General features: G+C 42.8%; 1 protein-coding gene across 2 annotated transcripts in view; it reads left to right on the top strand.

Annotated features, from left to right (window-relative positions):
• LOC147691776 (zinc finger translocation-associated protein-like) overlaps window positions 1–14,044 on the top strand; it is a 156,034-nt gene that overhangs the window by 87,720 nt on the left and 54,270 nt on the right. For both annotated transcript variants that reach the window (XM_086938070.1, XM_086938071.1), the window contains exon 4: window positions 1,179–1,931. In XM_086938070.1, coding sequence (XP_086794196.1) covers window positions 1,179–1,931 — 753 coding nt within the window. The remainder of the gene's footprint in view (window positions 1–1,178; window positions 1,932–14,044) is intronic.

Raw genomic sequence — 14,044 nt, 5'->3', positions numbered from 1 at the left:
GTGTTGCATAAAACTGGGGGATTGCAAGGTGTCAAAGTCGCATATCATCTTCCATAGCTCACTGTACAACGCTCAATACGCTCAAACGTACACATGATAGACCTGCTAAAAATATATGTGAGGGCTTTAGATCTGATGTCACTTCTTGTGATGCCACTTCCTGTAAATTCGTGGCTTGTGATGCCACTTTCTATGATGTCAATTCCTGTGATGCCGTGTGTGATGTTGTGCACCGTGATGTCGCACGCAGTGATGTCTAACTAGGTTAGTCCCTCCACTTTTTTTTTAAAGACATGTGCCCTGGGAACCAGGCCTATACAAATATACATTTGTCTACTTTCATTTCTAAACGGCAATTTCTGCTTTTTTTTACTTGAAATTGTATCAGGTTCCTTTGACAGAAGTAGTGGAAATGAGTTTAGTTCCTCGTCTACATCAAACGCCCTTTCACCGGTTCTGCCCCTGTACCTCGTTTGAAATGTGAAATGGCTTGAACTTCTCCACATCTAGGCATTTGTGAATGTGTGCTCATGGTTGGGATTTTCCTCCCTGGAGAAATTTCTCCCAACATTTCAAGAATGAACCTGGTATGAAGGCCATTGCCAGTTTGAATCTGCTCTGCTCTCATTTAATATATATATATTTTTTTACAGAAATTAAACTGTATTAATGGTTCTCAATGTTATTCCTACCATTCACAAATCATTGTCTTAGTTATGTGAAATATAAACTTGCAGTGTCTTGCTTGCTATTATATCCGAAGTGTGAAACATTCTCAGTGTGATTCCGAGTAGTCTCTCCAGATCTACAATTAACATGCACTGTTTTGCCAGTGTTTTCAGAATTTAGGGAGTACCAGGAAGAGAACACTTTTAATCTGTTTGAAATTTTATCCTATAGTATCAGTCCAACTATGCTGATACACACATTTCAATTGGGCATTCACTAGCAATAGACCGACACCTTAGACCTCCAGTTTATATAAAGTCACAAGAAAAAGAAAAAAAAGTTTGCAAGGGCACAATTGTCAAATTCAGTCCATGCCTAATTATTTTGAACATTTGTCCAAGTGTGTTCCAACACACAGTTGGATTTTTCATATCATAAGCGCTTGAATGTTTATTTTTAGCTACCTTTTAAATTATTTCTAATACTTTATAAAAAATATTTTTTTACAGTTCAGAAGCCGATGGAAACTCAAATTTCAGCTCCTGCTCCGGCTGTAGCTCCAGCTTTGACTTCAGCACCCTTTTCTGTGCCGGTTCCTATTGCTCTGTCTTCCTTGGCTCCTATTGTAGTTACTGCTCCATTTGCCATCCTCTGCCCGGTTCGGATTCCGGCTCCTGGTCAGACTCCACTTACCATCCGTTCCCTGACCCCGGCTCCACTGAGCTCGCCACCTTCATTTCCAGCACCAGTGTTGATCCCAGCTCCAGTCCAACAGACTTCTCAAGTAGACCTAACCATGGATGAGTCTGAGGAAGAAACACCAGCAGATCCTGCATCATGCAATGGACAGGAGAGCCCCACGTGTGGTACCCCTAATCCTCCACTGAGTATCGATGATGCATCTTGGATGGATGATCCAGATACCAATATGTCTGATAGGGTGACGAATAAGGGGCGGGGGCGGGACCACAAACGGTATTACCAGGACCGCTGGCGAATGGAATACCTTATGGATTACAACTGCCTGACACATGGCCTCTCTTGCATGGTGTGTGGCAGTTCCCTCAGCACCTTGAAGGTCAGCACTATTAAGAGGCACATTCTCCAAAAGCATGATGAAACATTCTTTCTAGGTGATGCAGAGAAGTTGGTCATCCTCAAGGAATGGGATAAAAAAATGGCCAATTTAGTGGTGGCAGAGGGCTCTGCGCTGGACAGCTTGGAGGTTGAAAATGGCCTGGCTTCAGAGAACGGTATCCAAGGTAAGGTTTCTTTTGATGGGCAAGAGTGAATGTCATGGGGTTGTGAGGGAGCACGGAGGTTGACAAGTCTGTAGTAGCACAGTAGGAGGAGGTATGTTTTTGTTTAAGTTGGCGATGCCTTGGATAGACTTTTTAAGGCACATTTTATTTGGGTATCAATTTAATTTGAATTAACATTCTCTTTGGGTTTTCAAATATTAACAAAGACAGCCATGGTAAGCACAAGCCAATGAGTTGACGTTTTGGCACTTGCATCAAGGCCAGCACATATGCTGAACCCTCATAGTAGTCGCAATATGTTTATTTATGTACACTTTTGCCCAGGAGCCCTTGTGTGAAGGAATAAAAGAATACACATAGAAAATATAGTACACCGTTGTACGGCTACACTGCAACCAGGAAAAGGTGGATAATGAAAAATATGGTAACAAAAAAGGGAAGATACTGAAAAAGAAGGGGGTGGTGAGTGAAAAAATTTGGGAGGGGGAATATGCAAATAATTACATACATTAAACTTTATGGTGTTTTAAGTGGTTCACATTGGTCATCTAGGATGAGAGACGAGGGACGTGCAGCCTTACTGCTTATACCCAAAGAAAAAGACCATGGTGATGTGTATAGAGATATGTCGGCATCCTCTCCAGCATGGCGAGGAAATAAAGATGGTAAACAAGATGCCGGGAAACTCCTACCAAAATAGCTAATTTGCTGAATGTAGATTTTGTGTGAATGTCTCTTACTTTTACAAGTTTGATTCATATGCTTTGTCAGGGTGTTGAGTCTTAACATCACAGGCATTACAGTGTGGTAATTTACATCGCAGGAGTTAAGTTATGACGATTTACATCAGAGGTTGCATTTTCTACCTATATTTGCAGCAACAGGTCTTTACATTACAGGTAAGTGTAAAAAAAATAATTACAAGCATTTTTTTTATGGGATATTATATACGTATTTTATATTTAATATATAATATGAAGAATTATTTTTATAGTAATTTAGTTAGATAATAAATGGAGTATAATTTACTAATAATATTCTAGTTGAATAATAGTAATAATAAAACTTTATGTATAGGTAAACTATTTTAATGCTTTAAAACATTGATTTGTACTTAAATTAAAAGCTCTGGGGTGAGTAGTGTATAGAATTACTAAGTTGGCTTTTTAGGACTTTGGGATGAGTAGTGCATACTACTAGTAAGGGTCTTTTAAGAGTCAAGAATGAGTAGTGCCTTGGGCAGCAAAGGGTTTTTAAGGTTTAGGCTGGTTAGTGCATAGTGATAACAAGGACTTTTTGGTGTTCAGGAATGGGTAGTGTATAGGGTTGTAATGCGTTTTAGGGTTCAAGGATGGGTGTGGTGGGCTAACCCTACAATTAATAGGCAGTCATTTTTTTCCACACATTTATACTTGTATGTGGGGTGTGTGTGTGTGTGTATATATATATATATATATATATATATATATATATATATATATATATATATATATGACGCTCCAATTCCTTCCTAGCTTGTGGAAGAACAAAACCGCACTCGAGGGAGGAAAGTTTCAACACGCTAGGTTTTATTCAGCGAGGGGTGCACACAGACGCGTTTCGGCGTTCTGCCTTCGTCAGTGTGTATTACACTGTGTTTACTTCCGACATTATTTTAAACATTATTCAGTCACTCCCACGTTCAGTGAAGCATAGACAGAGAAAGGGGACTCGCACCATACACTGAATAAGGGCGGCCATCTTACAATGTATATTTTTGAATGCTGAACAAATTAACATCAAATGTAAAGTAAACATTATAGCCCACTAATGGGCAATAGCCATATTCAGTGTACGGTAAATGTCGCTTAGTAATCCATAATGGACAAAAACATCCAGCCTTGAATGAATATATATATATATATATATATATATATATAATATACACACACACACACATATATATGCTTAGCATAAGTCCGCCATATAGTGTTGGGCTCGGAAGTGTGCAAGTTATTTTTTTTTTCAAGAAGTCTTTAGTCACAAGGTGTACTGACTCCTCTCTCCTCTTGCTTGCAACGCACATTGTCCTCGACTCCATTGTTAGATTGCTTTTTTCCTCCATTGAGTTCGGTTGTGTGCTCCTCTGCTCTGGTTCGACACGGTCATCGGGATACTTTCTAGTACCGTCGGTATTGTATTGTTCGCAATTCGATCACTATTTTCATAAATATAATATCAGCGTCTAATTCATCCAGGGGTCTTGATTTGATCACGCCTTTCTGGGCCTACGCCCTCCGGGGCGGAATTTCTGTTTGACATTCTTTTCTAAAAACATCCAGGTGGTGATGTAATGGACACCATAATGTCATGCAAAGTTCCCACACACATATTTACACGAGGTTTGTCATTTGTACTTGTCTCCAGATCACTGAGAGTAGACATGCGAGGCCTCCCGATCGTTTTGATCCAAAAAGACTGTGATTAGAAAGCTAGAAGACTTCAGATGTCTTGATGCAGCATTGAAGAGATGCCCGACATTTTCGGTTCGGAGGAACTGGAAATTGAAATGAAGGCACATCCATCAGTTGTCGATGAGGGTAACCTATTTCCAGACCACAGCTCTGAGTCGGATGCAGAATATGATATCACGTCGGGGCAACAAACTGTAAGTACTTTGCCCCTCTCAGCCTTCACCACAGCCTGCGCCGGCAAAGCCACAAAAGTCTGCTGTTGGGTCACCACTGTCTACTGGTGATGGTCAGCAACGACCGATTGCGCCAGGAACGTCTAGCCTCGGCTTAACTCTGAAGAAGCAGCCTAGACCTCAAGTCATCAATCCAAAACCCTCCACCTCAGTAACAACCCGACTTTCTGCACTGACACATTCCAAGGCAGATGCCACCCGACTTTAGGCACGAACGTCTTCAGAACTGAAAAAACATACTGGTTTGACATCGAAAAGGCCGCCTTTGACCCAAAACCCTCATCACAGAAATTAGCTGGGGATAAAACCAGGTCAGAGCTGTACAACCAGTACCTGAAAAGTTGAAGCAACAGCTGGATTCTCTGCAAGAACATTTAATGATTCACCATGGTACAGGAAGAATCCTCACCAGACCCCCTCAAGCAGTACCATAGCCTGCATAAAGGCAACAATGTCCCTATTGTCCCAAAAAGGATAAAAGAGGACAAGTCTACTAGCCCACTTCTCATTAGTCCTCCTCCAATCCCTGCTATACACACTCCATCACCATAACAATCACCAATTCATGACCCTACGGATTTATCAGAGGGCTCACTACGTTCCATTACAGGAGATGGGGGGTGATGATCAGCATTCATTACCACCACAAGATGACTGGGGGGCATATGACACAGATCCACCGGATAATACTGACCCGGATGTATATCTATCAAGACCCTCCCCTCCTGATAACACCAATACTTACCACAGTCTGATAAGTAGGGGAGCTACTTTTGATAAGGTGACACTCCACACTGAGCCACAAGAGGACAATTTCCTCTTAAAAATGTTCTCCTCCACTCAGTGCTCCACGCAGTACCTTCCCATGCTTAAGGGTATGCTCATGCACACTATGGATATTTATAATGGCCCTGTCAGAGCCAGTATTATTACTCCTAGGGTGGGCGATAAAAAATATAAACCTTCCCCAGTAGTCCCTACGTACATTAAAGGTCAAATCACACCAGACTCTCTAGTGTTGGTCACTGCTCATAAATGAGAAAACTATTGAACAATAGTGAAGCTTCCCACCAGACAAGAAGAGTAAATGAATAGATACAGCTGGTAAGAGAGTGGCAGCACAATCAGCCAACCATTGGAGAATTGTCAACTCCATTAGTCTATTGCCACACTATGATAGGGCACACTGGTAAGAAGTGTAGGAGATACTCCAGTACCGCTCAGAAAATAAAAAAAGAGCATAGCACATTGCATCAGAGGAGAAGTTTATATCAAATACCAATATAAGATGTGCCCTTGATGCGGCTGACACAGCAGCTAGGAGTAATAATTTGAGCCTTATATTAAGACGACATGCCTGGTTCAAGGTATCTGGCTTTAACCCAGAGGTACAACACCATTTGTTAGCCCTCCCCTTTGATGGTGACCAAGATGGCAAAAACATTGGGAGTGTTGCAAAAACATGTGGCTCCTTTCGCTTCTCCACCTATCTTGGAGGATTTGAAACAACCTCCCTTGACGCATCCACTTAGAATAAAACACAAAGTCAAACATCCTCTCCTGGAGGATACTATAGGGGCTGCTATAAGGAAACAATCATGAAGGCAGAGGTAGAGATTTTAATAAACCCTCCACCACCACCAAGCCTTGACTCGTCCACCATTCCCCTCCCCCATTCACACACACTTGTTGGGGGAAGACCGCAGCAGTTTCTTCCCGCATGGATAAATCTCACATTCGACCAGTGGGTGTTGGATATTATCCAACATGGGTCTGGAGCTCACTTGAACACCTCTAAACACTCCACCTCGCACCCACAAGATGTGAACAGACAATCAAACATTGCTAAAAGAAGTTGTTCAAGCTCTCCTAAGCAAAGGAGCGATAGAACTAGTGCCATTACAATAACAGGGCACAGGGGTCTATTACCTTTACTTTCTTATACCCAAAAAGGACGGAGCTCTAAAACCCATTCTAGACTTCTAAACAGGTACATAATTTCAGAACTTTTTCATATGGTCACTCTTGAAGATGTCATACTACTTATGCAACAGGGAGATTTCATGACTGCATAGGATCTGAAAGATTTGTACATTAACCACTTGGATGCTAATGACAAGGTGAACTCGTCATGAGGCACACTGGAGCTGTGCTCATGACAAGGTCAACTCGTCATGAGCAATGGGAAAAATCAAATCTCGGCGCAGGACGGGAAAAGCCTTAGCATCCAAGTGGTTAATATTTTAATTCACCAAGCACACAGGCAATAGCTCAGGGTTTCAATTCAAAGTGCTTTTGTTTGGGGTCACCACAGCCCCCAGGGTGTTTACCAAATGCTTAGCAGTAGTAGCAGCCCACCCAGGAAGACAACATGCATGTTTTTCCTTATCTGGATGACTGATTTATCAAAAGCAAAACATTTAAATGTTTGCGACACAAACAACTATAAACCTACTTCACCAGTTAGCTTTTACAGTCAGTGTAGTCAAATGGCACCTGCAACCTCTCCAGATACAGCCTTTCTTGGGAGCCATCCTAAATTATCTCGAGAGAGTAGCTTACCCAAATACAGCACAGCTAAAAACTTTGATAAACACTTATTACACAATTTCAGTTTCGCAAACAGATAACAGTATGAACTGTTATGCGGCTACCATGAACCATGGCATCATGCATAGCCATAGTACCCCATGCCAGACTCAATATGCCCTCATTACAACAATGCTTAGCGCAACAGTGGTCTCAAATGGAGGGTCAGCTAAAGGATCTAGTGTTGATCAGCCATCAAGTTTACCACTCACTGCAATAGTGAAATTCAAAAAATCTTCTTCAGGAAAAGACTTTCATAGACCCAATTTTCCAAACGACCATAACAGACGCATCAATGACCGGAAGGGGTGCTCACTCACAGGAGTTGACTGTACATATGCATCAGACACACAGTCAGTCTCTTATACGTAACAATCACCTAGAGCTATCTGTTCATCTGTCGAGTAAAATAATTCAATCATTACCTTATACGCAAAACAGTCCTAATCAAAACAGACAACATTACTACCATGTATTATCTGCAAAAGCAGGGAGAGACAAGATCTCCACAGCTGTCTCTCCTACTTCAAAGCATCTGGAAGTATGTTCCCCAGCACAGCATTCGGTTGTTAGCAGAGTACATACCAGGGGTGGACAACGACTTGGCAGATCTCCTCAGCAGAACACGCCAACAAGTACACGCAATGGGGGAAACCAAACATAGACCTATTTGTAATGCCACAGAATGCAAAATGCCTAAACTTTGCCTCCAGGTTCCAACACCCACAGTCCTAGGGCAATTCACTATGGATCAATTGGTCAGGGATATTTGCTTACCCTATTTCACTTCCCCCCCCTTCTTCCATTTGTAATTCACAAACTGAGGCAGATGTCTGACACTCATCCTAGTTGCTTTCAAATGGGCCACGCAACCCTGTTTTACAACACTACTAGAACTATCAGTAGTCCTGCATCAAGTACTACTCAGCAGACAGGACTTCCTCACTTAGAACAAAGGAGCAGTAAGGCACCCAAATCCCAGATCTCTCAATCTATCAATTTGGCTCCTGAGATCCTAGAATTTGGATATCTAAATTTACCACAAGAATGTATGGATATCCTACAAAAAAAGCAAGAAGGCCCACCACATGTGCATTCTATGCCACAAAGTGAAAACGCTTGTTCACTATTGTCAGTCAAAACACTTTATTCGATTTTTTTAAATCATAAAAGACAAGAATACAAACATTTCATATATATAAAATCAACAATGACAATCAATATACAATAAATACCCATAATTTCATATTAATAGTTAATAAAATCAGACAGGATTATTATTATTAGGGATGGCTAATCTTTTAGTTTTGCTCCGGACAGCAGCCACCAAAAAACTAGCTACACAAAAAATGTCCCGGGTACTACTTATCATCTGTAGATAGGTGAGAGCAGGCCTAACTTGTAGAAAACCCGCCTCTCTTAATAATGGTAATAAAAAAAATTCCGTATGTCAGAGTAGAACTCACAAAACATAATAAAATGCAAAGTGTCCTGGTTTGAAAAGTTATCCCAATGACACGGATTAGAGTTTTCAGGTTTACCCCAAATAGGAAAAAAAACTAAAGTTAAATGAATTAAATTGAATCGAAATCTAATCAGGAGCTGGCGAGGAAAAGGTCTAGTTACAATTTTTAAATACGGCTCAAGTGAGGGGGTAGTTAGTAACACATAATTAGCCTTTACAATAGGTTTCTTTAGCTCCTGCTCCTCACGTTCCACCGCTAACATGTTTAAAAAACTAGTCTTTGTCCAGCTCACATCCTCCTTTTTAATATAATCAGGTGACATGTAAATCTCGGGGCGCCCTAATTTTGTAAACATTAGTCTTACATATTCAAGCCAGGGAACCCTGTTAGCTTTATCCATGGATGCACAATCACCTAAAATCTGATGATTCAGTGTAATTTCTTTGTTTAGCCAGGTCTTTACCCAGCACATCCGTGGGGCAACTTTCAACAGATCCGTTACATATCCCAACACTAGTTCAGTATGTATTGAAAAAGTTGGATTGGACTGGGGTACTGAGAGAAGAGATCTTAAAAACGTATTCTCCGCAACTTGGATCCTGTCCTGCGATGTGTAGCCCCATATGGAGGAGCCATACGTGGCTATAGCCAGACATTTCGATTTATACATTTTCAAAAGAGCCTCCACTGGTCTTGCCCCCAACCTCTTTGCAAAACCCATAAGCGCTGAGGTAGACTTTGCTACAATATTCCCTTTGAGCTTCTGCTGAGGACCCCAGGTACCTCTTTCATCAAAGAGGACCCCTAGATATGTAAAAACGGGCACATTAGAAACCTCAGCTCCATTACAAAAGAAAGATTTCTACTTCAATTTCCTACAATGTTTACCAACTACCATAACATGTGACTTCTTAATATTTACTTTCAAATCCAGGGACACCATAAAATCCCCAGAGGAGTCCAGTAACCTTTGGAGACCTAGGCCAGTACGGGCCAATAGAACAGCGTCATCCGCGTATAGGAGAACTGGGATTACCGAGTCTCCTATTCGTGGAACATCCAGGGAGGCCCCTCCCAAGGATTTCTCCAGAGCATTGATATATAAAGTAAAATGGAGGGGGGCCAGGATACATCCTCACCTGGCACCCCTCTCTGAACTAAAGTGACTAGTGCATCTACCGTCCTGAGTAACCCTGACTGACGCTAAAAGACCCCGGTGTAAAACTGCAAAAGAATTTACCAAAGATGGATCAATGCCTAAATTTAATAAAATGGACCACAGTTTTTTCCTATTAACCAAATCAAAAGCTGAGGAAAGGTCCATGAAACCCATATAAAGGGACCCTTCCTTAGCCACTGTATATTTGCTTAACAAAAACTGTAGATTCAGACACTGATCAAGGGTGCTTCTCTTTTCCCTAAAACCATACTGGAGATTAGAGAGGACACCCCTGCTATCTAATCAATCCCTGAGTTTGTACAGAATGACTCTTGCCAAGAGGAAGAACTCTTTCCATCCAGAACCATCAGACGACCAGGCAAAAAGTTATATTAATCCTGACACTGGGAAAGCCACAATCCTGCACAGGAAGAAGAGGCCACTGGACACTGGCTCTCATTCCCCTATTCCACTAAAGAAGGACGTTGGGACCTCTCCCTCTAGACCCTTCATTCCTTTCTATCCCATTATGCCTACTACACCTTTTGCTCCTTACTCTCCTTTTCACTATGGAGACAATGAGGGGAACACAGGGGAAAATCAACAGCCTGAGTATGATTATCCACAAGATCCAGACCAACAAAATGAACCATGGGAGGAGCCAACTGACCCTTATAACACCCATCCCATCCCTGATGTATCCTCTTATCCAACTAAGCCGTCACCTACTGATGACACCATTGTCTTCAACCAACTAATAGACAGGGCAGCGCAGTACCACAATGTAGACATGCATAATGACCCTGTGGAAGAAGACTTCTTATTTGACACCTTCCCTACTTCAGAAAAAAGTGTCGGAACACTTCCTATGTTAAAGGGAGTGTTGAAACACACACCTGACATATTTAAAGATACAGCCAGGGCACGGGTAATCAATCCCAGGATTGAGAAGAAGTATACAGCAGACCCTACCTACATCAGAGGGCAGTTACCTTTAGACTCACTGTTGGTGGCTAATGCACGCAAAAGGGCCAATTCACAGACAACGGGGGAAGCCCCTCCCCCGATATAGAATCAAAGATACTAGAGGCCTCAGGTAAAAGGGTAGCAGCACAGGCCTCCAATTCATGGAGGATTGCGAATACACAAGCTCTGCTAGCGCGTTACGACAGGGCACACTATGACCAGCTCGAAAGCTTAATGCAACACCTACCTGAGTCTTTTAAAGCCCAAGCTGATGACCTCATACAGGAGGGAAAATTAATTACAAACGCCTCCATCAAAATGTGCGCTTGACGCAGCCGACACCGCAGCCATTTCTATTAACACTAGCGTTTTACTACGCAGACATGCATGGCTGCGTATTTCGGGCTTTAATAACGAAGTGCAGTCCACCATTCTTAACCAGCCAGTCAATCAGGACTTTCTGTTTGGCCCTGCTGTCGACACCATTTTAGATAAAATGAAGAAGCCACAGAAACCGCAAAGTCAATGGGTGCATTGCAGTTTCAGCAACATAGAAGTTCCTATCGACGCTCCTCATACAGGGCAACTACAAAAGGCAATACCTCACAAGCGTCTTCATACAAAGGAAACACACAAAGTTCCTTCACAAAAAACTAAGAGGGGGTTATAGGGGCAACAATAATAAGGGAAGAGGACGTGGAGGCAATAACACCAGAGCCTCCACTGCCACAAAACAGTGACTTCATCACGCTACCTCCAGACCACCTAACACCGGTCGGAGGCAGGCTCCAACAATTCCTACCTGTCTGGAACGCAATTACCACGGACAGGTGGGTGAGACAAATTATCCAGTATGGTTATTGCCTGGAACTCACTTCTACCCCACCAAACATACCACCCAGACACTGTCCTGTGTCCAAAGAACACATCACCCTGCTCCAACAAGAGGTGACATGCATGCTGGAAAAGGGGGCCATAGAGCCAGTCCCTTTCCAACACCAAGGGACAGGAGTATACCCCCTATACTTCCTTATTCCCACGGTTCCCTCAGACCAATATTGGACCTCAGACCTCTAAATCAATACATACTGTCAGAGCACTTCCATATGATCACACTACAGCAAGTGCTCCCGTTGCTACAACAAGGAGACTTCCTGGCAACACTGGACCTCAAGGATGCGTATTTTCACATACCCATCCATCCAGCTCACAGGAAATATCTCAGGTTCACAATAGAGGGTCAACACTACCAATTCAAGGTCCTGCCCTTCGGGGTAATCACGGCTCCAAGAGTGTTTACAAAATGCTTCGCAACAGTAGCTGCACATCTCAGGAGGCAACACATCCATGTGTTCCCATATCTAGACGATTGGCTAATACAAGCGAAATCGTACAAACAGTGTGCAAGAGACACGTCTCAAACACTTCAGCTGCTACACAGCCTAGGGTTTTCCATAAACTACCCAAAATCGCATCTGCAACCGGCCCACACACAACAATATCTGGGAGACACTATAGATACCTCAGTGGCAAAGGCATATCAAAACTCAGCGAGGATAGTAAGCATGCAGATGCTCATTCGCAAATTTCTGCCACAACACTCTCTGCCAGCTTGAGTCTTCATGCAGCTCATAGGCATGATGGCCTCCTGCATATTCATTGTCCCCCATGCCAGACTTCAAATGCGTCCATTGCAAGAATGCCTAGCACGGCAATGGAACCAGGCTCAAGGACAACTAAAAGACCTAGTGTTGGTAGACAGTCGCACTCGCAACTCTCTGCAGTGGTGGAACCCACAAAACATTTCCAAAGGGCGACTGTTCCAAAATCCGGTTCCACAACTAGTACTAACAGCGGATGCATCACTGACAGGCTGGGGAGCCCATCTCCTTCAATACACAGTACAAGGGCTCTGGACAACAAAACAAAAGAAACTGCATATCAACCAACTAGAGTTGCTAGCGATATTCCTAGCCCTGAAAGCATTCCAAAAATACTTGTACAGCAAGACTGTGTTGATCCGGACGGACAACATGACCGCAATGTACTATATCCAGAAACAGGGAGGAACACACTCTCCACAGCTGTCCCACCTGGCACAGAGCATATGGAAGTGGGCAATTCCCAAAAAACATTTTTCTACTAGCAGAACACCTTCCAGGGAAAGACAATCAGATAGCAGACCTGCTCAGCAGGCACAGCCAACAACTACACGAATGGGAGATTCACCCCCAAGTTCTCCAGCCATTCTTCAAAGAGTGGGGTCACCCAGACATAGACCTGTTTGCCACAAAAGAAAACTCGAAATGCCAGTACTTTGCCGCCAGGTTCCCACATCCGTTGTCACAGGGCAATGCGATATGGATGAACTGGTCAGGCAGATTTGCGTACGCTTTTCCCCCAGCACCACTGATTCCGCTGGTGGCACGCAAACTGCGGCAACAGTCACTCACAATAATCATAGTTGCTCTCACATTGGCGAGACAACCATGGTACACAACGTTCCTGGAGCTTTCAGTAGTTCCTCATCAAAGACTGTGCCTCGCACCCCATCTTCTAACTCAGAAACATGGAGCAATCAGACACCCAGATCCCAATCAGATGAACCTAGCGATCTGGCTCCTGAAGTCTTAGAATTTGGATACCTTAACTTGCCTCCAGACTGCATGAATATCATAAAGGAGGCAAGACGACCAACCACAAGAGCGTGCTATGCAGCTAAATGGAAGAGATTTGTTATTTACTGCAACAATAACCAAATCAACCCATTAGATGCTTCCATACAAAACATTATATGTTACCTGCTGCATCTTCAAAGATGCAACCTAGCATACTCTTCAATAAGACTACACCTCGTTGCTATAGCAGCATACCTTCAAAACAGGCAACACCTTTCACTGTTTAGAGTACCAGCAATCAAAGCTTTTATGGAGGGTCTTAAAAGGGTGATCCCTCAAAGACACCCTCTTTCCCCAGTCTGGAATCTAAATATAGTACTTACCAGACTTATGGGACCTCCTTTCGAACCTCTACACTCATGTGAACTGCAATTTTTAACGTGGAAGGTGGCATTCTTGATTGCCATTACCTCACTCAGACGAGTTAGCGAATTACAAGCACTAACAATTCAAGAACCTTTCATGCAAGTACATGCTAACAGGGTGGTTCTTAGAACAAACCCTAAGTTCATGCCAAAGGTCGTATCCAATTTCCATATTAATCAATCAATAGAACTGCCAGTGTTCTT

Source organism: Lissotriton vulgaris, chromosome 9, assembly GCF_964263255.1.
Source record: "Lissotriton vulgaris chromosome 9, aLisVul1.2, whole genome shotgun sequence".
NCBI lineage: Eukaryota > Metazoa > Chordata > Amphibia > Caudata > Salamandridae > Lissotriton > Lissotriton vulgaris.
Note: the sequence above shows the minus strand (reverse complement) of the source record. Positions and strands in the feature narration are given on the sequence as shown.